Source organism: Catharus ustulatus, chromosome 5 (assembly GCF_009819885.2).
Source record: "Catharus ustulatus isolate bCatUst1 chromosome 5, bCatUst1.pri.v2, whole genome shotgun sequence".
Classification (NCBI taxonomy): Eukaryota; Metazoa; Chordata; class Aves; order Passeriformes; family Turdidae; genus Catharus; species Catharus ustulatus.
This window is the reverse complement of record NC_046225.1, coordinates 2,239,827-2,266,755: the sequence shown is the minus strand read 5'-3', so window position 1 is coordinate 2,266,755 and position 26,929 is coordinate 2,239,827. Positions and strand designations below refer to the sequence as shown.

At 41.3% G+C, this 26,929-nt stretch overlaps 1 protein-coding gene across 17 annotated transcripts in view; it reads left to right on the top strand.

Moving 5' to 3' along the window:
* Positions 1 to 26,929, top strand: part of CAMK2D (calcium/calmodulin dependent protein kinase II delta) — a 116,163-nt gene that overhangs the window by 38,579 nt on the left and 50,655 nt on the right. For all 17 annotated transcript variants that reach the window (XM_042779319.1, XM_042779317.1, XM_042779321.1 and 14 more), the window contains exons 4-5: positions 6,707 to 6,766; positions 26,065 to 26,119. In XM_042779319.1, the coding sequence (XP_042635253.1) occupies positions 6,707 to 6,766; positions 26,065 to 26,119 (115 nt within the window). The remainder of the gene's footprint in view (positions 1 to 6,706; positions 6,767 to 26,064; positions 26,120 to 26,929) is intronic.

Below are 26,929 nucleotides of genomic sequence, written 5' to 3'. Positions count from 1 at the left end.
CAGCAGTTCTAGTCTTCTAATATTTTTCTTGCTTTTCTAAGTCAGAAGAGTGAAGTGAGTGAATTGTCAGCTGGCCATTTCAATCCACAACAAATGAGTATAAAAAGGTGAAAAACAGGATTTCTTAGCTTGGCAGTGTGTGAATGTGTGCTCTTAGGAACTGTTTAGAGGTTCCCAACAGTTGGATGAAGCCCAGTTTGCATTCATACCATTCTGTTGATCTTTTCTCTCTCTTCATTATGGACATAGTCAAGCACAAGTCATGGAAATAAGTGAAATCATGTGGGCTCAGTGCTTCATTATTAATGTCACATGTTGTCTTTACTCCTTTTGTCATCTCACTTGAAGTCAGGTACTCCTCAGTTTTAGCAGCAGTGCTAGAAGCAGCACAAGTGCAGGAATACTCAGCACCTTTTGGTCATAGCAGGCATCACAGAAGTCAGGGATAAAGTGTTTGATAAAGTGCCCTAAAGACACTTGCAGTGTCTCTGCTTCTGTAATCTGTGCTTTGTAGATGGGAACTGGGTCTCTTTGTCCATTTATCAATTTCTCACACACTGTGAAGGGTAAAATATTAACACAGGAAAGCGGTGGGAAGTGGAAGAAAGCCTTGCAGGAACATCAGTCAGCTGAAACTGTTATTGTTGGAGGCCTTAGCAGCTGAGTACAAATGTGTCTTTTGTTTTCCTAATGCTGCGGGGCAGGATTTGGTGCTCTACAGGTGTGGGGTTTGTTCATTATTTTACAAAGCATCTTCAATTAATATCTTTTGCTTTTCCTTGATGTTCAGCAGCTTGGTGAAGAGATGTGTATGGGAACACAGCCACAGAAATAACTGGAGGTGCACTCAGTGCCCTGGTTTCTGCTCTGTTGATGCTTTTGGCCTAATAGAAGAATTGGCTCTGCTATTGTTGTTGCATGTTCCTAGCCATTATGGAGCAGGGTATCCATGGAGAAGATGCCTTTATGACAATGAACACCTGGTGTGTGATTCTGCTCGGGAAACATTAGGAGGGGTGGGTCAGATGAGCGCTCGCCGTGTCTGCAATTGTTTATTCTAACAATGTCCCACTTTCCAAGCTATAAATACTAGGAAGAGAGGAATAAGTAAAGACACTGTTCAAGTATCTCCCCAGGAGCAGGTACTGAATGCTGGAGCATTCACTTAGCAAAAATGCTTTTGGGAATTGAAGGACTGTATTGCTTTGCGTTTACTTCTTTAAGAATGACAGAGTGGGTAACTGAGGTTTATCTGTGAGCACTGCTATACCATGAACTCAGTAATGGAAACTCCAGGAGCTGTGTGATGGACTGTTACATGAATAAATGTGGTTCTTGTTTTATCTTACCAGCTGAAAATGAATGCTTGCAAACCGTTGAAGGTCTGTAAATTGCCTTTCATAAGAGCCAGCTCAGGCAGGGCCTTAGTAAAGCTATTGGTCCCTACTGTTGTGGTTTGACTGAACAGGCACCCTAACACCACACAGCCTCACTCCCTCCCTCCTCCAACACACTGCAGGAGGACTGGGGAGACAGTTGCAAGAAATAAAATTAACATTTATGGGTTGAGTAGTTCACTAAGATGGAAGAGAAAGGGAAGAATAATAATAAGTAATAGGAGGAATTTGATGACAAAAGAATTAAAACATACAGAACAAGTGATGCATGATGGAACTGCTCATTGACCAGTGCCTACTTAGTTTCTGAGCAGCAGCCCCCAGCCAGCTTCCCCCAGCTTTCACAGAATGTTTGGTGTTGGAAAGGACCTCTGGAAATCCTTAATGCAGCCCCCTGCTGATGTAGGTTCAGGAGCAGTGTGCACAAGGTGATGTCCTGGTGAAAGTTGAGTATTTCCAGAGAAGGAAACTCCACAGCCTCTCTGAGCAGCCTCTTGCAGTGCTCAGTCAGCCCTACATTAAAGAAGTTTTCATTCATACTCAGATGGAGCTTCCTGTGTCCCTGTTTGTGTCTGTTGCCCCTTGTCAGGTCACTGGGCACCACTGGGAAAAGTCTGGCCTCATTCTCTAGACAGCCACCCTTAGGGTGTTTGTCTGTGTTGGTAAGATTCTCTCAGTCATTTCTTCCCCAGGCTCAAGAGACTGAATTCCCTCAGCCTTTCCTCATAACAGAGCTGCTGCAGTCCCCTCATCATCTTTGTAGCCTCTGCTGGACCTTCCCCAGTTCTTCCTTGTCTGTGTTGAGCTGGGGAGCCCAGACCTGGAGCTGGTACTGCAGATGTGGCCCCACCAGGGTAGGATCACCTCTCATCCTGCTGGCCACGCTCCTCCCCGTGGGATACCGCTGGCTGCCTTGGCCCCAAGGCACTGCTACCTCTGGGACCCCTTGTTGTCCCCAGACCCACAGGTCTTTGTCTGCAGAGCTGCTCTCCAGCAGGTCAGCCCCGAGCTGTGGGGTGCTGTGAGAAGCTGGCTCAGTGCAAACACTGCTTATAGCAGCAGCTCAAACACGGCTGTGGGATCAACATGATTCTCGTCCTAAATGCAGAACTTGGCACCGTACCAGCCACTAGGAAATGAATTATCCTAGCAGAAACCAGGATACCCACTAGTGCCTTCAACTTAGAAATGGTCAGGTCCAAGAAGAAGAACTGGGCTGTTTCCAGAGCCTTAATGCTTCATCAGAGGGAGTTTAGAAACTGCATTTGATGCAGTTGGATTGTGTATAAACCACATTGCTGGACTTTAAGCAATTGTCTGTTCCTATATACAGCATGCCCTTAAATCACAGGTGTTTACATTCCACGAGACCATGGATACTTGGTTGTTCTCTAGACAGTTGTCAGCAAAGTTGACAAAATTAGGATGGTAGGAGGGGAAATTTCCTCTGTTAACCTGTGTGTTCTGTTGTTGGAAATTTTGCAACTGTTTTCTGATTTCCATGGCAGAATGTAGCAGCATCAAGGTGCTCTGAGGCTGCAATGCAGTCTGAAGAGCCCCTTCCAAGTTCATGCTCCTTGTTTTCTCTTCATTTAGCTGTGTAAAGAAAAACATGTAAAATAAGAGTGTTGAACTGCATTGCAGGTTGTAGAGACCATGCTCAAAAAGATAAGCAAGCCATTTGCCAAAACATGCATCTCCTCCTACTGAGTAATAATCTGTCCAGTGGACAAGGCAGTGCAAGGGACATTGGGAAAATGCTTTTGTGTTATTCACTGTGGACTGTAAGCTCTAATAAGAAAATAACAAAAAGCAACTACAAAAGTTGCTACAGATACTTGTTAGAAAGATTCTCTGCTTTGGAGATGTTTCCTTTTTAGATACCTGTGGTGAGAGTTGCACATTTCTGCCCTGGTGACCACCCCTTTGGGATGTGCAGGATCAGCACTCTGGGTGAAGATTCATGGCACTTCAGTAGAAGAGATGTGTGCTGAAGAGATTAATTATATGTTTTCATCTCTTAAGACATACAATACATAATTAAAGACATACATTATGAAATACTGTGGTATAATCCAAGAAGTGTGTGTAGTCTATGCATGTAAGCTTTTATAAGAAAGCAAAAGTTGATACTACTGGAACAATTAGCTATTTTATTTGCCTACTTAGCAGAAACTCAATGCAGGGAGTCAGATTTTTGGATGCAGGTGTCATAAATTATAATGTGAACTTTTGGTCTATTAGAACATTGTCACATGAATGAGGACTGGTTCAAGATTTTAAATTTATACAGTGTGTGAGTACCCCCAGTTTTACAGCTGTATTCTGTTTCAAGTTTCACAGAATTTCATTAGCTATTGTAAAGACCGAGATTTTCATGGTTCAGTGCATTAAATCTTTGTTTTCTTTTTTCTTTTTCTTGGCTCCATGTCAGATTAAATTTACTCGTAGGTTTTATCCATTAATAAACCTGCATTATTCTCATTGCTGCTTTCCTTTCGATGGTATCAGTGGTTGACAGGCAGTGATCTCTTTCCAATCTTGGCAACGACCTGTTGCTGTGGTAGAGCCATTGTTCACTAATGGAGACTTGCTTTCATAAAATAATCTAGAATTTGTGGAGCATTCCTTTTTTGGCATTTGCTTTGCTGCTTTTTGAGCTTGTATTTTTTCATTTAATTACGGTTGCTTAAGTAGACAATGTAGGAGACCTGTTTGTAATTGAGTCTATGTAATTAAAAGAGAGGAAAGGAAACAAGTATATAAACGTACTTGTGTGTTCCCTTTTTATTATCTGTGCGGCTTTCAAGCTTGGCTTCCTGTTCCTGATGATAATTTTTCCTGTTTCATGTTTACCTGGCAGGTAAATGCAGTTTTAGCTGGTGAATTATATGCTGTCAAAATTGAGAGGAATTAACTCTTTGATTTCAATAAGTGACCTATTACTGCATTTATTTTTTCCAGAACTTGTCCTGTGATGCTGTTGTAACATAAACATTTGCCACCAGATGCTATCCCAGAATTTCTCAGGGTTTGCAGGATTTTGTGCCTGCTAGGTAGAGTTTCCCTGGCTGTATGGCAGGACCCTTCTTTCCCAGTGGATTCAGCAGTGGCACACCTTAGCCTTCAGATGTTTGGGAGCTGAGTGCTCAAAGTATTTCGGTGTGCCCTGCCCTCTGACATTCACCTTTAGCTCTCCAGTACTTGAGCCCTGGCAGGAGGCAGGGTAACACAAATAGCCACAGGTGGCACAGCACTTGCAGTTGCAAGTGCTTGTAAATAAACTAAGTGGAGAGAGGAAGGAGCAGCATTTCCAAAAACTCATAGAACAAATGTGCAGATTTTAGAGCAGAGTCGTTCTCTTGGTAAATTTGCATTTGATCCCACCCCCAAACTACAGACTTACTCCTCTAACAACACTAAGGAATACTCGATTTCTTTGGAAGGGCTACTGTCATCTGCTGGACCTCAGTGTGCACTGACATCCCTGACTCAGGGAGTATTTAATGCTCTTTCTCCTGTCTACCAGCACAGTGTACCTCCAGTCCCCTGGGTGTGACAGCAATTCCTGTGACACAAACAACTGCAGGAGTTAAATGCACAGAGCTCATTGTTCTAATTTACATGACAGCAGAGAACACCTCGTTGGTGTCCATCAATACACTGGTTCAGTTTGGAGTAAAAACCTGGGAATATATAATGTATTCAATGATGATTATGTAGATGTTACCTCCATATATTTCAGTGCATCCAGCAGCTTCTCTAAGAAGTTTTTACTGTGATTTGAAAAATACGAGATGTGCTTCTTTAGTCAAAACAGTTATAATGAATAAGTTATATTAGTCATATCTAGTGTCAGTTCAGAAGCTGTGATATAGGAGTTGATAGCAAAAGAACTTGAAATGTTTATACTTCGTATTCAGAGATAGAGATGAAGTTCTTTATTGTATCTGTGTTATTCCTGAAGAGTTGACACAGGATGTTTTTAGCACTTCATAGAAGACTGTCGGACACCTTCCAGGTTTCTGGCTGCGCTGGCTGATCTGTAAATATAGCTGGAGGTGGTACAGAGCAGCCTTTGAAAGTAGAGCTGCTAGTGCACCAGGGACACAGCTCCTACACTAAGTGTTCAATAGCCCCTGGATTGTTTCTTTGCTTTTGAGTGTTCACATTTTCATCTTTGTTCTCACTCCAGCTTAGTTCAGTTTGCCTTGCAGATCATCTCCCTGCTTGCTCTGGTGATGTGCCAAGTGCTCAACCCACGATTAAGTTACAGCCAGAGCTGCTGGACACGGAGCTGCTGTAACTGTAGATGTCTGTGCTTATGTTTCAGCCTTGCTGCAACTGAATTCAAAAATCTGAACAGGAAACCTCAGTGGCAAAGTTTAACTTTAAAAAAAGAACTTCAAGCTTGTCTTGCAGATTTATAATTCATTTTAATACTTTTAACTTTGGAATAATTTTTTTAATAAACATTAAGGTAAAGAGGGTTAAGCTGATCAATTTTCTCATGCAAGTGGTGGAGGGTTAGGGTTGGGTCTCAGAGGTCTCAGAAGGTATGATGGGTCAGTTGACAAGTAGTGACTAGCTCAAGAGCTATCCCAGTTCTTCAAAGCATATCAAAATAATCTGAACTATTAACATATGTAAATTCATTTCAGTTGTTGCTAGAGTTGACTGCAAATATTGGGAAGCACAAACTGCAGACAAATTAAACAAGTTTTTCTTCTTGATTTTTCCTCCAGATTCCAAACATGTTGTAAGAAACATGAAATGTTAAGTATTTTAAAGATGTTGTTTGCCTTCTCTGTTTTATTTTAAATCTGTTGTTATGGTTATTTTAACCTACATATCTAACTGTACACTTTGCAGTAAGGACTGAACTCTTTAATTTCAACATCTGATGCTAAATTCTCGACTCTTTAGTGTTGCCATCCAAAGCAACTTTTTCTAAGCTCATTCATTACTTAATATTTTCAAGATTCAAAGCATATTTTTTGCATTTCAAGCAGTTCTGCTTTCCAGAGTTAGTATTTTGGAATATTTGTGTTGTTTGTTGTAGAAAGCAGCTTGACACAAGCAGTAGTATTTCATCCCCAGAAATGTCGTTAGGGCTCAGTGGTGTACAAGTCCAGAGCTCCAGCCTCCTGCTCTACCCAAAGGTAAAAAATAATCTATTTGATATTACAGTTTGGATGAAGATATTCATGGATCTAAAGAATGGAGTTATTTTTTAAAGATCCCATCAGATGATGTGATGATTCTCTAAAGCAAACACTAACAGCAACTTTTGCTTTCTTTTGATGCAGATCACCAGAAACTGGAAAGAGAAGCTAGAATCTGTCGCCTCCTGAAGCATCCTAATATCGGTAGGAGCATTTCATTGCTTTGTACACTATTTGTCAGTTTAGAAAATTTGGGGGGAAATGAAAATTAACCAACACAAAGAGCAGCTCAGAAATCAAGTGCAAATATCTCCAGGCAGGACTCTTTATAATGTGGTGCTCCTTACAAATTCTGGTATGGGATGCAATAATCTGATGGATCACCTAAAGCAGTGTGCAGTGTTCCCATCTTTGAGCCACTGCTCTGCCATAGTGAGCTCTCTCTGCCAGGTGTTTGGGGTTTTGAGCAGTGTATGGGAGGAGCTGTTTCCAGGATTGTTTGTGATTTTTGGAGACCTGCAGAAGAATTTCAGCTGACTGTGTCTGTTGCACCATGAGACAGACCAATGTCAATAATGAGTGCTGATTTTAGTGAGATGCTTATTTTGTATTGTATTTTGTGTTTGAGATTCTGCCCTTCCAAGATGAAGATCTACTCCTTTTATTTCCACTGTTGTTTTCTAACCGTGTAAAGCAAAAAATAAAGTTATTTTGGAGGGTGGGGTGTGTCTGTCTCCTTGCTTTAGAAACAGTGTAAACAGGTAAGTACTTTTGTTTTAAGAGAACTGTAGCTGGGTTTTTCAGTTTTTCATACACTGAATTATATGTCAAGGGTATCTCTCACAAGAATATTTGCTGTCCTGAGACTTCTGCAGAAGGGTGGGAATTTCCTGTCCATTATGGCATTTTTAGACTAATCAAATTGTTTGGTGTCTGGGATGAAACCAACTCCTTCATTTTAATGATAAAGTGAAAACAAGTCTACCACAGCTCACAATGATGTGTCAAATTTCTGCAGCTTCTCTCTCAAGCTTACAGGTTTGACCTAGAAATTTGGTTAAGGAGGAAGAGGAGCATTATCTGTGCTATTTTATCCCACCAAAGGTTTTGCATTGTAAAGGGGTGAGAGATAAGGGAATGCACAAATCCTTTCAGGGAGGAGATGCTTCTGCAGCTGTGGTTACATGTATGGCGTAGTCGTACTTCAGAGCCTTTCACCTGGGCCTTACTAGAACCAGAACATATTTGTGAGCTTCCCCTACAAGCCGGGGAAAATGAACAAAAGACAACAGTGAACTGATGCAGGGGAAGGGCTGAAACGCACAGAGCTCAGTTGAAACAAAAGTCTAAATTGGTTCCATGTGGTCACAACTTTTGAGCTTGTTGAGTGGCTTGGGGTGGTGTAGGATGGAGTTCAGCTCCTCTGTTGCAGGCCAGCTGCTCCACATGCACAGTTTGTATCTGTGAGGTTTGGCTTGGGGTGCAAACAGGCTGTGACAGCTTTGGTGACAGGCAGGTAGGGCTCTGCAGGTCTGCACAAATGGTGCATCACCACCTGCACCAAGGTGCACAGTTCAAGGGATAATGGACAAAGTGTTCTGTTCCTGTTTCAGACAGACTGCCATGTTCTAGATCTGTCTGAGGGAAGATTTTTATGCACTGGAATTAGCATGGCAGGGTTTGGCAGCAGGCATCGTGTTCTGTCATATTCCTTCCCCTGCAACCATGCCCTCAGACAGCTAAATAATGACTCTCAAACCATTCTAAGTGCTGGCAGCACCCCACTGGAGTTCTCACGCTTGGGTCACTATCACATCCCCTTTTAAACTGTCATCTCTGGTGAGTAATGGAGCTGCATCGCACTGGGAAGCACTAAGAGTGAAAAAAGAAGTGCAATGGAGGAAGAGAGCTCAGATCTGACAGCAAGCATGTGTAAGTTAAGAAAAATAAGAAAAGAATAATAACTATTTTTTTCAGTGATTTCTGTAGGAAAGCAGAGATCTACTTGAATTGGTAGGGCAGCTTCTCAAAGATGACCGTGTGCAGGCAGTTATTTTTGGGAAGCTAAATACCATTGAAGAAAGGCAGAATGTTGAATGGTTCTGTTTCTGTGCAGTCCTTGGCTATGAACATGAACAGCAAGGAGTATCACAGAAATCTTCCTTGAAGTTGTTTCACTTCTACAAGCAGGGCTCCAGTACATCTCTGAAAGTTGAGCTTTTCTGTGCAGACACTGCTTTGCACAGAGCTAATTTAGTTGGTTTTACAGCATCTTTTATTTGTCCTTTTAGTAGATCTGTGATTTCTTCTCTGTCCAGTGTTGTAGTTATGATGCCTAATGAATGGTGTAGGAAAAAGAAGGAAAGTGGGTTACAAACAGTATTTTCTGTTCTCCTTTTTCAAATCTCTATTTCCCACTTAAGTAATGTATACGTGAAAGTTTATTTAAAACCCTCAGAATTTCCTCTTACATCCTTTCCACTTAGAGTTACTCCTCACCAATACTTTGTTGTGCTTTCTGCCCCTTCTTACCTCAGTCCTTTGTATCCCTGTAGTAGAAATTAAGCCCTGTGGAATTTTGTGTGGGAATTAAAATGGGGCAAAAGCCATTAGCTGAACTTGCCGGCCTTGGGAACAAACTTCAAGGGGGCTCAGAACTCTTTCTTCCCTGTCAGTCTTTGGCAATACTGCTATTTTCTCCTCTTCCAGTGATGCTTGAGCAATCTGGCCTCTGCTACACAGTGGTAGGAAATTTCTAGAAAAACACAGCGTATATTCCTGTGATAACAGAGCTCCTGGGCTGCAGGGGTTTGTGCATTAGTGTGATTTTCAGCATTGCTGTGTTCCTCAGGTCCTTACTGTGCTGTCATGGCTGCACATCAGTGTGTGGAGGGAAAATGTAAAATGGATGGGAATGTAGGTTAAGTCTTGCCACTAGGACAGCCTAGTGCTTTTTCTTTGTGAGATTGCACATCAAGTTACGTTAAAAGCTCGCTACCTTTGCTGAGCATATACCCACACAGGATTTGTCATCTTGGGTAGCTATTACTTTTCCAGCAGTTCCATGTGTACTAAGGATCCCAAATTTTTAATTTAGAAGTTGGGAAAGAAAATTGCTAAGTAACCATCTCTTCACCAAGAAATCCATTGTCATTTTCCTGATTTCTCTCCTCTATCTTCTTTAGGGAAACTTTGATTTCTTGGTCCTCTTTTAACTTCAGATAAAGTTAGTTTTTAGCACTCTGATTTCTAATCTTGCGGTCAGCATTTTTTCAGTGGCGTAACACCATTGCATCATCTTGGTAATGACATTTGGCACTGATTTACAGCTGCTTAGGTAATTTTGGTTTATGAAATCTGAAATAACAATAAAATCTGCGTTAGCCTGACCATATGAACTCCAACCTATTCCGGAAAATGGATTCAAACCTGGTAAAACCATGGAGTTTTTGTCCCAACTGGAGTTTGCTCTTGCCGGGTTTGTGCTCCGTTTGGGTAACATTTTCCTAATGGGAGTTAACAGTCTGGAGGGGCTTCTGCTGGCTTTGCATTCCCACTTCCTTACAGCCCATTGTTCCCTGCCTCTGCCACATCCTCTTAGACCTTACAGACTGAGTACAAGTTATGGCAGGCAAGCAGGGTCCATTAGTCAGCAACATCAGACTCCAGTCTGACTCTGCTCAATCTTCATCCCTTCCCCAAAGGCAGCAGCAGATTTTACTGGCATGTGGCAGCCCTTCAGGTGATAAATGAAGTCCTTTTGGCACAAGGCCAGGCTGTCCCTGAATGGCTCTGTAAGTCAGGGTGGAGGTAAGTAGGACTGCCAGGCAGACAGAGGGCAGGCTCAGCTCTGATAGGTCTGAACCTTGGCCAGGCTGGAGCTGAGGCATCACCACAGGCGTGCTCTAGCAGCAGGAAGGCCTCTGCTCCGTGGAGAACTGGAGTTGCAGCAGCTTCCCAAGGCAGGCTGGCCTTGCAGCAGGCCAGGAGGCAGCATTGATAGAGAACAGACTGGGACCCAGGGAAAAAGAGAAATTCCTCCTCTGGTTTCATGAGTTGTTCGTGTCTATATGGAGTCTGTTCATTTCCATGCTTTGAGCTGGGAACTTCTCATCAATGGCTGAGAAGATTGGTAGCACCCAAACTTGGCACTGCTTCTCACCACACTCTGTGCTGGTGTCCAACTCACTCCTTTTGCCACAAGGAAAGGAGGAAGATTCTGCATTTTGGAGTTGCTTCCTTTCCCCACCATAACACAAAACATGAGCATAGAAGTTGTCAAGTTCCTCATGTGGGGGAAAATAAGAAACTGTGTATTGTCTTGTTCTTTTTCAACAGAGAGGAATTAAAGATACGTGGGAGAGTTGTGTCCTTTATGCACAACAATATGTCCTTTCTGTTTATATTCACCAAGTATGTGCATGGCACATATTTCATAAAGTACCAAGAATCTCAAGAGAAACACTATTAATACGTAGAAAATGTGAATGCAGTAGCTCCTTTCTGAATTCCACTTGTCTTACTGTGACACAGTGGTGAGTAGCTCAGCTGGTATTAGTTAAGTTACTCTATAAACCAAACACAGGGTGAAAATCAGGCCTGTTCAAGTTGAGTGGATGTAGTTCTTTAACGCAATTTTTTTCTGATCTGAATTTAAGGTTTTACTTTATGTCAAAAATATGTAATTCTTTTCTAAGACAGTGAAAATCAAACCAATCCCCAGCTGTATAAATGTATGCTTAATAAATATGTCCTCAGGGATGTATTAACTATAGCTATGCAAATAAATAAATAAATATGACTTTTTATATAGATATAAAGCTCTAGTTTTTGTGGGACTGATGCATTAGAGAATCTCACTTCCTTTAATTATTTTTATTGCTCAGATGAGCTTAGATGAGCTGATGATTTCAACAATTTTAAATCTCATCTATTCTATTGAATTAATTAAATTTGCAATTTCCATGATGAATAAGGTGAACCATAGTCCTTGAGAGAATTAAAATAAAATATCAAGAAACCAAATAAGCCAGTGATGTAACATGATTTCATGATTTAATGTAAGAGCCAATTTAATGAGTACTATAAAATAACAGATTGAATGTTTAAAGTCAGATGTGGCTACAGCAACTCACTGACTAGTGAAGTGCAGCAACAGAATACAGAAACTGGTTTTGCAGTTGCTATTTGTGAAATTAAATGTACTGGAACGAGACTGCACCAGGCAAGAGCACACAGGGGGGCATAGTGGGGTTGGTTGCAGCTGGGTTTTCTGCAGGCTTTCTCCTTTTCAGTGGTTTTTGTTGCTGCTGTGCATCTGATTCCTTTTGGTGAAGTTCTTGTGAATGTATGTTGATTTTTAAGAGGAAAAGCCTGTAAGTTTACTCTTCTGTTGTTGGAAGGATTTGGTGCGGCAGGGCTTCTTGTAGAGCTGCTGGTGGCCCCGAAGTGAGTGGAAAATCAAAACCCCACAGCAGTTAGAAGACTGTAAGTTATGTAGTCATGTAGCTAATCAACGTGTCAGTGATTTTCAGCATGAGCCATATGAAGCATCAGATAATGTGGTCCGAGTGTGCCAGCAAAGCAGGGGGAAGGCAGCTTTATTCTGTGTTACAGCTTTTGTCTCTTTTGTTTGCAGCACAGTCCTTTTATTCTGCTAAAAGTGGCATTGCGTCTTTGAGTTTGGCTCTTCTGGGTTACTGTGGAGCATAAAAATGTCTTTGAGTGCAGACAATGACACCACTCTTTGCCATGCTACATTAATTCTTTTCCCTTTTAATGGAGCACAAGGTTATTTTAGCTCAAGTGAAGCATTGCTGGCTGTAATATCCCTGATAACTGTAGCAGTATCCATAATAGACCAAGAAAATGAGGTTTCACTAAGGTTTGCCAACAATTTCATTATTTTTTGCCTCAGAAAGTACATGCCTAATTTGCACCAAAATAGGTAATGATTCAGTATAAATCAAGTGTGAACCAGATCTTGAAGCATTTTCCATCCCTGCTTAAGCTTCTGTTTGACTGGTTCCTTAAATGCATGGAAGTTCTTTTCATAGTGTGTCCAGATTTTCTTAAACGTTTTTTTCCCTGAAGTCCCCTCCACTTTTGCAGCCAGTCATTTTCAGTGTAAAACAGAGTAATCCACAGAAATGGGAAGTGGAATTTAAACACCTCTCTGGAGGATCCTGCTGTGGAAGGTGAGGGCTCAGGTGGCTGCCACACTTCCCATTTGTATTTTCATCTCTTGTTCTGCTTTAATTTCTGTATGTTTCCTGGAATGAAGAGTTGCATAATTGGCTACACTGCTGACTTCAAGAGCCATGAAAATAAACTCGACTGAAATGAATTGCTCTCTCTCTGCACACACAAGATGGATCTTTGAGAACTCAAATTTTTTTTGTTGTTTGAAAGCTTTGTTTGTTATGAATCTGCAATCACGTGTTATGCATACGGATAGACATCATGACTCCCAGCTAAACCACAAATATGTAATTTTCCTCTGGACTCTTTCCTCCAAAAACAGATCTCTACTACTTCAGCTAAACTAAGCTTTTTCTTTCAGTAAAGCTAGCATAGACATTTTTAGAGCATTTTTAGGGGATATTCTAAGTTCTGTTCCATTTGCTTTTACAGACAATGTTGCTGATGGTCTAATAGGTGAATTCTACACTGGTTCTTGGATTGATTCCCAAATGTTGGGAACCTTTGCTTGATCTGAGGGTGAGGAAAAACCAACCCCCAACGGAAAACAGGTTGCAGTGTATCGAGTGATGTGGATGGGCATCACTGGATGGTGTTATAGCAGCTTCTTCTGGGGTGGTAAACTGCTGTCATGTGGTTTCTGTGATAATCCTGCCCCAGCCTTGGCATCTGTGGCTCTGGGCTGAACCCACTCTGTGGGACACTTCTGTTTTGACCTGTTCCTTTTCCCTAGAGAAAATAAGGAATTATCATTCAGGCAACATTTCTTTCCCAGGCAGCCCATTTGGATTGTTTGGCATCCTAACCCACAGTGGGTGAGCTGTCACCCAGTATGTCACCCTGTCACCTTGCTTCTGGAAAAGGTGCCTCCAGGGAGAAAGTATTGGGCTGTCTGTGCCACCTGAGAGCTGCATCCCATCTTACCTGTCCCCCACCCCCATTTCCCTGTGGCAGGCAGAAAAGGATCTGTTCAGGCATGGGGGCAGAGGGGAGGAGAGGAGGAGTGGGATGGTGAAATGCTGGGCATGTGAGCAGCAAGAAAATGTCCTGACTTTGGACCGAGGGTCATGTTTTGACTTTACAATCATAAATCAGGAGTGGTGCTTTGGGAGCTCACTGTGGAACTTTGGAATGTCTTTGCTCCTATTCCAGAGGCAATACCAAGCCAGCAAACTCATTAGGAGAGACAGTCTGTGGGGCTACTCCCATCCTCACAGACATCTTGCTTTGCTTACATGCCCAGCCCTCTGCAAAAAACTGTCATGGATCATAGGATCATGTGGATTGGAAGGGATCTCTGGAAGTTAGCCAGTTCCAACTCCCTGCTCAAACCATGTCCTGTAAATTTAGGTAAATCAGTGCCCATCCTGCTGAGTTTGAAGACTCTACAGAGAAGGAGATTGCCCAGCCACTCCAGGCACCAGTCCAGTGTTTGGTCACCTTCTTATCCACATTAAAAAATAAATAAATAGTGTCTCTGTGCCTAGCTGGGGTTTTCCAGACTCCAGCATGTGTCTGTGGCCTCTTGTGTTGCCACTTGCACCCTGAAGAGGACTTCTTTCAGTCTTCCCTACTGATCAGCCAACCAGGTACTGGAAGGAAAAAGGAATATTCCCCAATGCAGCTTCATCCTTGTTAGAATGTGCTTGTTGTTTACTTAAAAATGCTTTTGCTTTCGTTTTTAAATATTCTGATATAAATTGCTAAAGAATATGTAATTTGACTAAAAACTCAAAACAGCAACAGACTCTTTGGAATGCAGGATTTCCTTGCTTCCAAGGTGTGGATTTGGAAGTGCATTTTAAAGGCTAAACTTGTCTGTACCATGTAACATGCAGAAATCCCTTTTCTGCTTGTGTTTTGCATTTTATATGTATTTTCTGCATCTTTATTAATGGAATGCCTGTTCAGTAAGAGATTTTATAATCTCTTTTAAATGTATCTCAGATATTGGAAACAGCACATGGAAAACCAGGAGTTGGCCTGCCTGCTTGGGCCAGCGTGTCCATAGATCTGCTGCCATGTCAGCCTTGCCTGTCCCTGTGCATGGCAGGGGTGTGAGAGCTTGGTGCCAGCCTGGCTCATCTTCCCCTGGTGCCCCAGGGCCAGGGGACAGCACCAGTGATTTCAGGCAGACAGACATCCCCCTGACCACCCTGGCTTTTCATCCTTATTGTGTTGCACTGCTGTTGGGAGTATCTGTCAAAGCCATGGAATTCCAAAGGATGCAAGCTGGTTTACTCCTCAGCTTTCTGCTGCATCCTGGCACAGAGTGAATGCTCTGACCCTGCAAATAACACCAACCTCCATCACTGACAGTGGATAAATAGCTTGTAATTGCTCAGTTCAGGCTGGGCTTTTTCAGATTTCGGCACTGGAGACTTTCCTACTCCTACAAAACTGCTGACCCAGGCATTTTTTTCAGTTGAGAGATGTTTAATGATACCTCTCTCCTCCTAGTCACCTTCCAAATTTGGAACTTCTTTTTATAGTGACTTCACCAGAGTGTTAGTATTCTCATGGACTGCCCATGGGAATGTGCTTCTAATTATAGTTTGTCCTCTACATGTCTGTCTGCTTTAAATGCATCCAGCTTCTCATTCCAGCCACACTGGGCCAAGCATGACACTCTGCTCCTGATACTTGTGCATTGAAGATGTTCTGGTATTGCATTGTAATCAAATCCTCAGCTCCTGCCCTTGTGCTGCACAGCAGTGAGTAGCACTCGTGTCTCAGCGATTGTACCACCCAAGTAGTGCTGTTTAATTAATAGATTTGGTTCTTTATTTACTAGGTGACCTTGAGAGTTATATTTTGTGTTTCAGCAATTTGTATTTGTCTGATGTTGATGGTGTTAGTGCTGGGATTGTGTTCAATTTGTCTGTGTAGTCTTGCTGGGAAGGACTTGATTGGTGATCTAAAACCATAATTGCAGGTGACTGCCTAGCAGCTATCTTCTGTAGCATACATGTATTTTGGGAGTTACTGGATGTGCTAAATGAGAGGAATATTTAGAAAGATATTTCAGCTGTAGCTAGTAGTGTGGGTTTTTGAATACTGACTGGTTCAGCTCTCTCCTGCAGCATTTCCATCCAAGTTTATGTGGGCTGTCACTGAGCTAATTACAATCTTACAAATGGTCCCACAGGACAGGACAAGCTCTCTAATTTTCATTTATTGTGAGACTGTGATTAAAAGACAATGGCAGTTTCTCATCATAAGCCTCAAGTTTGTCATCTATTAAGTCAATATGCATTCCCTTCTTTTTGTAAAACAAACACTTTGAATCACTTGGGATCATCATTCACTTGTGAACTTGCACGTTAGGAAATTACAGTAATTTATGGTTGTCTTCAGCTGTGGTAGCATCACTTACTGTGATAGTTAATTGATAGAGGGGGAAGGCATGGTCACTGGGAAAATAATAGAGATGGTTTTGAGCCCAGCCCACTGGATAGAGATGGAGTGGGATCATTATGGGGACACTCAGTCTGGGCATAGTACTGTGAGCGGCTCAGTCTTAACGCTCTGTTAACTTGCTGAGACCTCCTACTGCTTAAATGTTGTCTTGGGTAGTTGTAGAGACATTTGGTTCTCCAGGTTACAGCAAGGTTTTGTTGGCTGTGTTTGATGGATGGATGTTGGCAGCACCACACAGATGGAAACAGGAGACCAATTACCTAACCTGACTTCTTTATTCTTTGACACTTTTCAGACAGTGCTTTTTCACGTTTGCCGTGGGTATAAGAAACAGACTCAGTCCCTCAATTGCCCATGTTGCTGTCATAAAGAAATGAAGAGGGGTTAAACTCCAGTGGTGTTCATGGAGCTGGTCTCTGGGATGCTCCTATTGCTCCTATTCAGGATTCATGGCTTGTAAAAGAGGGCACCAAGGACAAAGATGTCATTTTAATCATGCTTTAGGCTTCTAGCATTCATTTTAGGTCTTTTTCCTCAAAGCTGGTAATACAAATTTGGGCACCTGGTCCTATGAAATTGGTTTTGGCCTTCTTCTCTTGCACCTCATCAGATGAAGGGAGAAGGTGAATTTACAGTGGTACTGTATAACATGAGAAAGTAAAAATTAATTGCACAAAATACAGAATTTTCCATGAAATTTACTTTATTGTCCTGGAACTAATTTTTTGTTGGAGCAGGTCTGTGGCCTGCCATCACTTCAGAATAAACCATTTTCTGATTTCCAAGGGCTACTGTGCATTAGAATAATGCAGAGCATAATCAAGAAGTGATTTAGAGACGATGTAGGCGTGGTCTGCTTTGAGAGAAGACCCAGTATCTTAGCACTTCTTTGGGTTTTAAGTTAGGTTTTTAATTTGGAAAAATACTCAGCATTTAAATGCCATACTGGGATACCTAGTATTGCCATCACAGGCACCTGGAGTCTTTCTTGGTCCCTGGAGTGGAGGAGAAGTGATTTGGTTGTCCTGTTACCAAACTAAACAGTCATTAAAAGGTGGTACCTGCTGTGATGAAGTGAATTGGTGGTTGTGCTTTATTGTGTTTCGTATGGGTCTTCAGAAAATGAACTCGGATCTCTCTGATGTTTAGAACCACATCACTGAGGGGTGTGACTACATTTATACTGTAATTTATGGGGTTTTGACTTCTTGTAGAAAAGGTGCTGCAATGCGTGATCCTCTCTGCAAATCTGTAATGTTCAAAGATGCCACTTGCTCGGTTTGATGGAACAGTTCCACCATGGTGGTAATTAATGTTACACTTGGCACATAGAAAGTAGAATTTTAGGTCTGCCTGCATATAAAAGCTCTCCCAACTTAATCAAAAGCTAATTTATTTTTAGGCTGAGGTAGCTATTTCTTTGTGGCCACCTACTGCTCTGTAAACTTGTTTCAGTTTAAATTAGCTGATGCTTTGTTTTAAGCTGAATTAAGAAAGCATAAACTTTGGTTTTATGCCAACGTAATAACATAAACTGGAGCATTTTTTTCTTGTAGACAAAGGTCTTAACAAGTAGTATTTGTAAAACTTACTCCACAGTCTGCAAGAAATAAGAGCAAATAAAGTTTCTTTGTATATTCTTTTGTCATCTTCCCACAGGGAGGATTGGCAAGAATTCCTAGAGACAACTTTATTTGAAAATGAACTTTGCATTTTAAATGTTGTTTACTCCAGCTTGAGGTAAAATGGACTTTATAACTTGAAAGTTATTTATTGTTTGCAAGGTCTTGCATATAGTTTTTGTGAAAAACCAAAGCACAGTAGCAGCTTTTTCTGAACATCCAAATTTTCAGGAGATCAGCAGTAATGATAATTTTGACATGTAAAGTAGATGTGTATATGATGAAAAACTACATTCAACCTATTTCATGCAGTGTCTAACATACATTTAAGGGTGGAGTCTACAAGACAGGGTTGTTCCCTATGGTTCACATTCCACAGTTGGCACTGGGAGTTGGATGAGGGAATTCCAGTGCACTTGTGTTTTCTGTTCCCCATCACAGCAGTGTTTTAGCAGTGAGATTTCCTGGTTTGGTTTTCTCTCCAGATACATGTTCTTGTTTGGAAACTATTATAGGAAATGGAAAGTTAAACCTCATGGAAATATGGTTTGGGTTCTTTGTTGTAGCTGAAATGAAATGTGATGGGATTCCTTGATCATGAGTGTCAGGGATTTGTTTCTGCAGGCATGATTAGTCTCCCTTATTTACTTTACAGTGCTGCCTTGCAGAGCAGTTGTGTGTCTAGGATGAATAATGTGATAAAAGCACATCTCTGTGTGCACAATTATTACTTACCTGGGAAGCTGCTGTGGCAGATTCTTCACAGGCTCCTTGACCTGCAGGTCCTTGTGAGCTGTTTTAGCAGAGATCAGGGCACAGACACTTCCATGGAGACACTGGGTCACGGTGGAATTGTGTGTGTTCTTCCCAACAGATGCAGCCCATATGGAAAGGACTTCTGCAACTGTTTACAAGTGTTTATTTGCAGGAGTGTATTTGTTACAGCTTTTTGTTCTGGGCAGGTTCTTAGAGTGCTTAAGTGCCTCAGAACAGCCAAGTGGAATTTTGTCTGTGGCCACTTGCATCACAGCTGGGGGAGGAAACCCTTAATAATTAAGGATTGTATTCCACTAAAGAGCAAATGACCAGCTTGCTCTGTGGCATTACATGATCGTTTAGTGAACTCCTCATGAAGGTAGTTTGTTAAAAACGTACTCTTTAACATAATTTATTGATCATATTCCATCAAAGTGACAAAAAGCAATGACTGTGTACACAAGCACTAAGTTTTCAGTATTCCCTTGGTCAAAGTTGGGATTAATTACAAATATTTTTTGTTAGGATATTTATCGAGCAGTGCTCACTGGATTTGAATTACATACAAGAACTGGATTATTACTCAGTTATTAAAAAAGCTGGTATCACACATAAAACATCAATACAGCTATTGTTTAATATTTCCTTGTTTCTTTGCACAGTTCTTCTAATCAACTTTCACATGAAATTTATTAGGTTTCCTTGAATCCACAGTTATGACCTTTTGACTTCACTTGGTGGTCTTTGATAAAATAATGCTTTTAGAACTAAGGAACAAAAAATGTCAAGACTATAAAGTTTTAGGAAATTTAGATGTAGTTACTGCTGCTACTGACTTAAAGATTTAACCTAGGTTTTCTGAAGGTAATTGTTACTAAATAAAGGTGCCTTAAATACAGTGGTAATTGCTTTGCCAACATTGTCCATGGCTGCTTGGGGCGTACCTGGCTCCTGTGTGAGAGGTTTCTTCTCTGTGGTTGCTCTTGAGTCATGCCTCAGGATTGCAATTTTCTGCTTTCCTTTTTGTTTAAAATATTTAAAGTACACTGACTTTGTTTTCATAAGCTGATGCTTTTAAATACCTTGGGGCTTGGTCCTCATGAAAGGGGAGCATTTAAAAAATAAACATACATGCTTCTCTGAGTGGTCATTATATAAATTGTTTATGTGTCTGTCTTTAATGTATTTTAAGAGAGGAGAGCCAGGAAGGGAGGCTGTGTCTGCCCAATGATTACAACTCCCCAATAGCCAATTTTGTCAATGTGTAGGCCCTACATATTATTTATATAAATCTGTTCCCAGGGTTTTTTAGCACTGTAAATATTAAAAGGTATAAAATCTAATTCTGATAATTGGGCAATTGCATTCCCTTCATTAAAGTGCATTGTGTGGTTTCCTGAGCCTGTTAATTTTAATTGATGTAACATCTCTATGTTACAGCTTGTCCTTTTATTAGTTAACACTCCATGAAATTCTTGTGTCTTTATTCCTCTTCTTACATGTTCTGATGAATGCAAAAATAGTTTTAAAATGTTACTGCTTAAAGCATCAACACTGGCAGCTGAGACATCAGTTTGCTCATAGCAAAAATTTGTGTCAGACTTGTTTTTAATCCATGCAGTTACCCTCATAAGGCTTAATATGATGACATTTGTAAGGCTTTTTGTTGCTTTGTAAAAAATGTTGTTAAACTTAGAAAAAGCAGGTCTTCAGCTGCAAAGAGGAGTTGGCTCACCCTGAACACAGGATTTATAATAAATGACACAGTTGTATATTAAATGAAGGCATGAAGGTACAGGTGTACGTTTTAGTCCCCTGTTCTTTTGTGCAACAACTCCATACGGTTTTGCTGTTTTTATACATAAATAATTAAAGGTGTGTAGCTCCAGCTGTTCCTTTCAACTTCATAGGTCCAGGGTATAATTCCACAGAACTGCTCTGGGCACGTGTGCACACAGAAATGCACACACACCTGTCTTATGGTGAGCTAAAAAGCAATTAAAGCCTGTGGGACAAAGAGATAAGCATCAGTTATCTCAACTGCTCTCCCTGGTGACTACCACCTCAGAATTACATGTTTTGGAATACCTCTCAGGTTTGTGTTCTTTTTTTAATTTAGTTAATTTTATCTGGGAAATTTTATTTTTTGAGACTGTCAGTCTTCACCTAGCAGGAATGAAGCAAGAGTCTCCATGACAAAAGAGCTGATAATTTGAGGCCATCTAATTTGACAGCAGTACCTGGAGTCACTTAAGTCTCTGTGGAAAATGTGATCTTTTTTCTACTTTGACAAGTAATTTTTCATTTTCTCTGTAGGAAGAATCTTTTGCCAACGTTAACACTTTGGCAAAGTGACTTCTCCACATGCATGCAGTTGGCTGGCATTTAATCAGAATACAGTTGTTTATTGTGAGGGCCTTGATGAGAGTGGGTTTTGCTCACAAATGAATATTTTTGGAATATATGGCATTTTGTTCCTAGTACTCAACACTTGCAGTGCCTTGGGGGAAAAGGCAGTATTTCCAAATATTAAATTCTCTAGTCGTTTTTCCCATCATTTCTTACTATGCCAGTTTTTGAGATGCAGATGACTAGGATTTTTTTTCTCTCAAGTTTTTGCCCCTAAATAATTGTAAATTTGCACTGTAATCAGAAAATTGCCTTTGGAAGGAATTTGGGAGTTAACACCTGTTAGTGGTGTACACAGCCCTGCTGACTTCCTTGAAGTCATTTAGTGATGGTAAGTATTGCATTTTAGTGCTGGTGTGTTTGGCAGCATGGGGGAGGATTATTTTCTTAGATATGCAAAGCATTACTCTGTGTTTAGTGTTTTTCAGAAAGCAGCTGCCCTGGAGTATTGCTACTGTGTTAATCTTACCAGATTGGCCTCTAAATATTTCAGACTGTTAGGCAATAGCTCTTATTAATATTTACCAAATTCTCTTTACTGTACCTGATGAGCTTTATTATAGAGGGCCCCAGGCTTCCATGGTCTCAGCAGAGCAGTGTTGTGAGAGGAAACGTGAGTGTAAGGAACAGTAGGGACAGCACAGGCTCCATTTTCGTGCTGAGTTCCCTGCCTGGAGCCATAGCATAAGTGACTCTTCTGCACCACTGATTGAAGGGGTTTGGTGGCTCAGCAGAGTTTATTTATACCAGGCATTCAAAAGAGGATGTGGGGACACAAGGGAGCACTGAGGTGCTGACAAGGAGGCTGCAGTGAGGATGTTTTGTTTGAAGGGGGGAGATCAGAGCCATCAGCAGCACTCCTGAGCACTGGGTCACAAACTTTTGCACGCTCAGTTCTGCTTCCTCATGGACATTCATTGGGATCCCAGCACATTTCCCTTGGGATTCAGATTAAAAGCTGTAGGATGAATGCTGACTTTGGTCTTAGTTCTTGGCACTGCTGTAAAGGGTCCTACACTGGTGTCCATGAGAGTTTCTGGTAAAGTTTGAGCAGTAACTTTATTTTCTGTCCCTCATCACTTTGCTTTATGCAAAAGGTAGCCAAGGGTGACTCTGCAGGAAGATGTGAGTTCTGACAGTGTGAAGTCACAGCAGATCTTCCACTTCTCAGCCAAGCATGAGCACAAGGCTTTCTTTGTCAGAGACAGAACAGCAGAAAATGCTTATAGACAGGTGTATGAAATAGAAAACTGATTTCAAATATGAGTAAAAACATATCTACTTATGGCTTTTCACTGACTGAGGGTTTTTTCAGTTTTTATTTTGCCTTTTCATTTTCAAATGCAACAATTTATCCCATGTACTGGCAAGCAGGTACCAGTTCATAGAACACCCAGAGCTGAATTAAGTCATTCCATGAAGTTACGTCCATTAAGTAATTAAGTTAATTTTTTTAAGGGTATGGGGATTTTTGTTTGGAGTGTGTGTTTGTTTCAGTAAGTGGCCTATGTAAGGTGTGCATAAATACTGTAATACACTTTTGGAAGGGAACATGAAGGGAAAGCATCCTGTTCCCTTTCTCATCTTTGCAGGAAAGCAGAAGAAGGAATTTGGATATTTTAGCGAATATAACGTAAGCTTTTGTTACTTTCAAGCCCAAACATCTGCTGCTGATGAATGTGCCCTGTAACTTCCTAGTGGTGCACTAGTTTGAGACATCAAACTTCACAGAGTTACAGGATCAGTTCCTCTGGGGGTCCACAGATCTTAATCTTTAGTACCAAAGGGAAATGAATGTCTTCACCATTGCCTCTGTTAATCCCTTTCCATGCTCTGCTCATAAACACAATGAATGGGATCTCATTGGGAGAGTTTTCCCCAAGGAGCATCACTGGTGGTTTGGCACCTCTGTGCACATGTGTGCAGCTGCTGTGCTGACCATGCAATGTAACTTTGGGGTAAAGTTCAGTCTTCTTCAGTAATTTGTCTTTAACATGAACTGATTCAGATACCAGATTTAGCAAAATGATCACGTGAGCAGTTTCACACAAATATTTTAGGCAACAGGTTTACCTGTGGTTAAATAACTCTGTCATTGAGAATTTCTGTCAACTGTTTGACTTGACTCCTTGCCTGGAAAAAATTGGTTTTCAGTAGAAGTATGTGAAATACTATTATTTTGAAATTTTTTTCTTTAAAGGCAGAAATTCAGGAAGGAGATCATTAAGGTACTTGCCCATTATGTCATGCTGTTTGCTGTGGGATAGGCAAAAATAGTGCAGTTCAGCACAGAAAATTGCATAAAGGAGATGATTTTACTTCTCTGTCAGATTGGAGCTGGCCCACACTAATGGCTGAATGGAAGCTAATCAGGCTAATAGGAGTTCTCCCTAAAATTCTTGTTTGGGTATTTCCAGTGTGATGACTGGAAAGTATTTCAGGTGAAAATCAGTGTTGAAGCCAAAGCAGGGCTATTCCTGGCGTTTTGTGGGCTTGCAGTGTTTCTCCAAAAGGAAGGACTGTAAGTTCCCTGGGTTCCTGTCAGACATTCCAAGGGCTTTGCCTAGGAGCAATGACTTTGTCTGAGGTTGTTAAGAACCTTCTCTGGAATCCAGTGGAGGACAGTGACCACAGGGCTACAGCAGGCAGGAGGAAAAGGAGTTGTTACCCCAGTTTCCTTTCTGCCCTCTTGTGTGTTTGTTGATAACAGCCTTGATGAAATATCTGCAGTTAATAATGATTTGGTCTAACTGAAATCCTTTCAGAAAAGATAAATAGAGCTGTTACTACTGATGAGTGCTTTGTGAGTCTGGAGAAACAGGAATTACAGTGTGAGCTTCTGATGGGAGTTATTATATTGGATGAATAATCTCTGTAATTGCTGCCTTTTGGTTTGTCATGCCTGAATCCTGCCTGATAGGTGTGTATGAAGAGCTGTATCTGTCTGCAGTGACTGCACAAATACTTCTTGTAGTGCACCCCCTCTTAAACTTACTATCTTCTCAAACTGTCATCCCATCCTTTGTCTTTGCCATGGCAGGCTGAGTGCAGGCAGAATGTCTGGGCCGTGCTGGGTTAGCCCTGGTGCCCCCATGCACCCTTTGCTCTGCACTCAGCCTTTGTCTGCACCAGAGAGTGCCCCCCTCTGCCCTCACTCTCTTGGCATTTTCACTTCACAGAACCCTGTGCCTGCATTGACCAAAGATGCCAACATAAGCTCTTACCACAAGGCAGCTCTCATCTTCCCTGGCTATCTCAGCTTGTTTTCCTTTACAGAAACATTTGGGGGCATATGATCTTGATTCAGAGAAGGATTTGTTCCATCTCACTCCTGTGATTCAGGCATTTGAGAGGAAAGAAAAAACATGTGATCCTCGAAGAAGATATCCTTGAAGACATGTCAGACTTGAGTTTGGCTAGCAAGGAATTAGGCTGTCCAGGCTGAGTAAAACACTGTCCATCCTCTCAAATGACAACCTCTTTCTAGTCCCAAGGGACAGATCCATGGTTCTGCAGGCACTTGGAACCAAGTCCTGTTCTACAGAAGGAAGTGATGAAGTGAGAGCACCTCCTGCTTCAGGCAGACACCAAAGCTCGAGGAACCTGTTCCTGGGGTGCCATCCTGGCCTGCTTGGTAACAGGGATATGGCAGAGTAGAATTGCACTGAATTGAAGAAGCCATGCTTTGAGTTCTTACTACTCTGTTTCATAAACAGGACTTTTCTATCAAAAGGTAGCAGTTGCTAGGTAGTAAAGCTTAAAGAATTGTTAACTTTTTTGTAAATGTATATGCAAAGCAGACCAGGTGCGCTCCAGATTTTGCAGGTTTAGGGCTGTGTAGCATCTGTGACACACCCAAGAGTCTGTACTAAATCCCATTTCACGAGTAGTATCTTTGCTGCTGCTGTACAAAGCAATGTTGCCCAACAGTCAGGTGTTTTAGGGGGTCTCTGTCCTCAGCTGGAAATGTGAGGATGTTCTTCTAAGCTGGTATGTGGCGTCTCATCCCACATTTGGTTTGTTTTAAAGATGAGCTGTTTGGGGATATTGAAAGCTCAGCTCAATGCAAGCACACACAGAAAGCTGATTTGGGGATGCTTGGGGTTTTTTGGGAGGTTGGAGGGTGGTATTGGCTGGCCCTTCATAAAAACATGGAGTAATCTGAAATACAGAACCAGCCAAAACCACAAACTCTGATTTAGACCTACTTGGCTCTTCTGAATCATCACGAGCTCTGCACACTGAGTCAGCCAAGAGCTGGTTTTCTCTTCAGTATTGTGTAAACACAAGATGTTTCTCTGGGCTAAATATTATTAAGTTTAAAAGTCATGTTTATTTGTCATCTATAAAAAACTATTAATATAGAAAGTTACCATCTGGGGAGATTTAAAATTATTTTCTTTTACACTTTCTTCCTCAGCTCACCTTTGATCACTGATCACTTTTATGGTACCCTGTTTTTTTCATTTGATTCTATAAGTGTTAATCATTTGATCAAACTACTGAAAAAGCTTCCTGTATTACCTTTGGAAACTGCAATTTCATTTAAAGTAATTAAGGAAAACCACAGGACTTAATTCACAGTTGTACCACGATGTGGTGTGAATTCTTAAAGCTTGAAGAGAAGATGCTGCAACTGGCTAGCACATTTTCAGGGGAAGCTGTAGATCTGGACTAAGAGAGGGGTGTGTAAACATGGCATTAAGATGTTCTGTGCTGGCCAGGAGGTTTCTCTTTGCAACTCTTCACAGTACTTGTGAGAAATTGTTAACAAGCCCTGGAAGGTTGTTACTCTGCTGAAATTTGTGACTAATTGTGGGGGGATTTTCCTCATCCTGCTTTATTTACCACTTCTAAGGTGCAATACTGCTGAATAAAAGGTCGTGTGACGTTAGGAAAAAGAGTCACAGAGAAGGCAATTCTGAGGGTGGGCAATGTAAAACAAAGCCCCAAATCCCACAGCAGAGACACACAGAGATGCAATACCAGCTCTGCAGTAGAATTATAACCACCCCCTTCTCCCCCAAACAACAAAAGCCATCAAAGATGTGGAAAAGGTGACTGGTGTTTATCTTTTCTTCCCCCTTTCCATAGTGCGGCTCCATGACAGCATATCAGAAGAAGGATTCCATTACTTAGTCTTTGACTTGTAAGTATTTGTTTTGCATTTGTTCAGCATGCTGGGGATGTGCTGTTCAGACTTGGAGATGCAAGTGCAAGCTCATGAGCCAAATGCATGGTTGTGGTGTGATGAGCTGGACAAATAGATGGAAACAGGAACGTATTTGGTCATTTGCACATGCAAGAACTCATTTGTAAGTGTCAATGTAAGGATTCTGTATTAAAAACTGGTGAGGTGGATTTTAATATGAAGCATAAGTATGTAAATAAAGGTTGTGTGATACCTGCCAAAATAAAGCAAAGGTAGAAAAAAGTTTTTGCTGCAAGCCTGTTGTCTAAAGGGAAGATAAAAGAAGGCATGTGGAACATTAATTTCTCTACAGTAAATCTCCACTGGTGGATTAAAAAGGTAAGCCTGAGTTTAGAGGGGCAAAGATTATTTTAGTATCTCATTCCTGATTGGTATTTTACTGCTTTATAGTTTCATTTTGACACCACTCAGAAAGTAAAGTGCCCATCATACAAAAAGGAAGTTTCCTACTGATATTCCTGTTTTGCTTCAGGAATTGAAGTCCTGTGAGTTGTTCGTGTAGCGACTGGGCTTGTATGGAGCTTGTTTTTTTCCAGATAAGGCTGCTCAGTGGAAGCAGGGATGGTGACAGCATGAACTGTGTGTCTCAGGCTCTTAACTTGAAAAGAGAAACTGATTTCCTCATTCTTCCCTGGGATGGGCAAATGTTTCCACTCACTTGAAAAGTTACTGCTTATGGTTTTGGATATGGACAAACCTGAATGATACGAATTGCATTGCAAAACTGACTTAAGTAAAATTATCTCT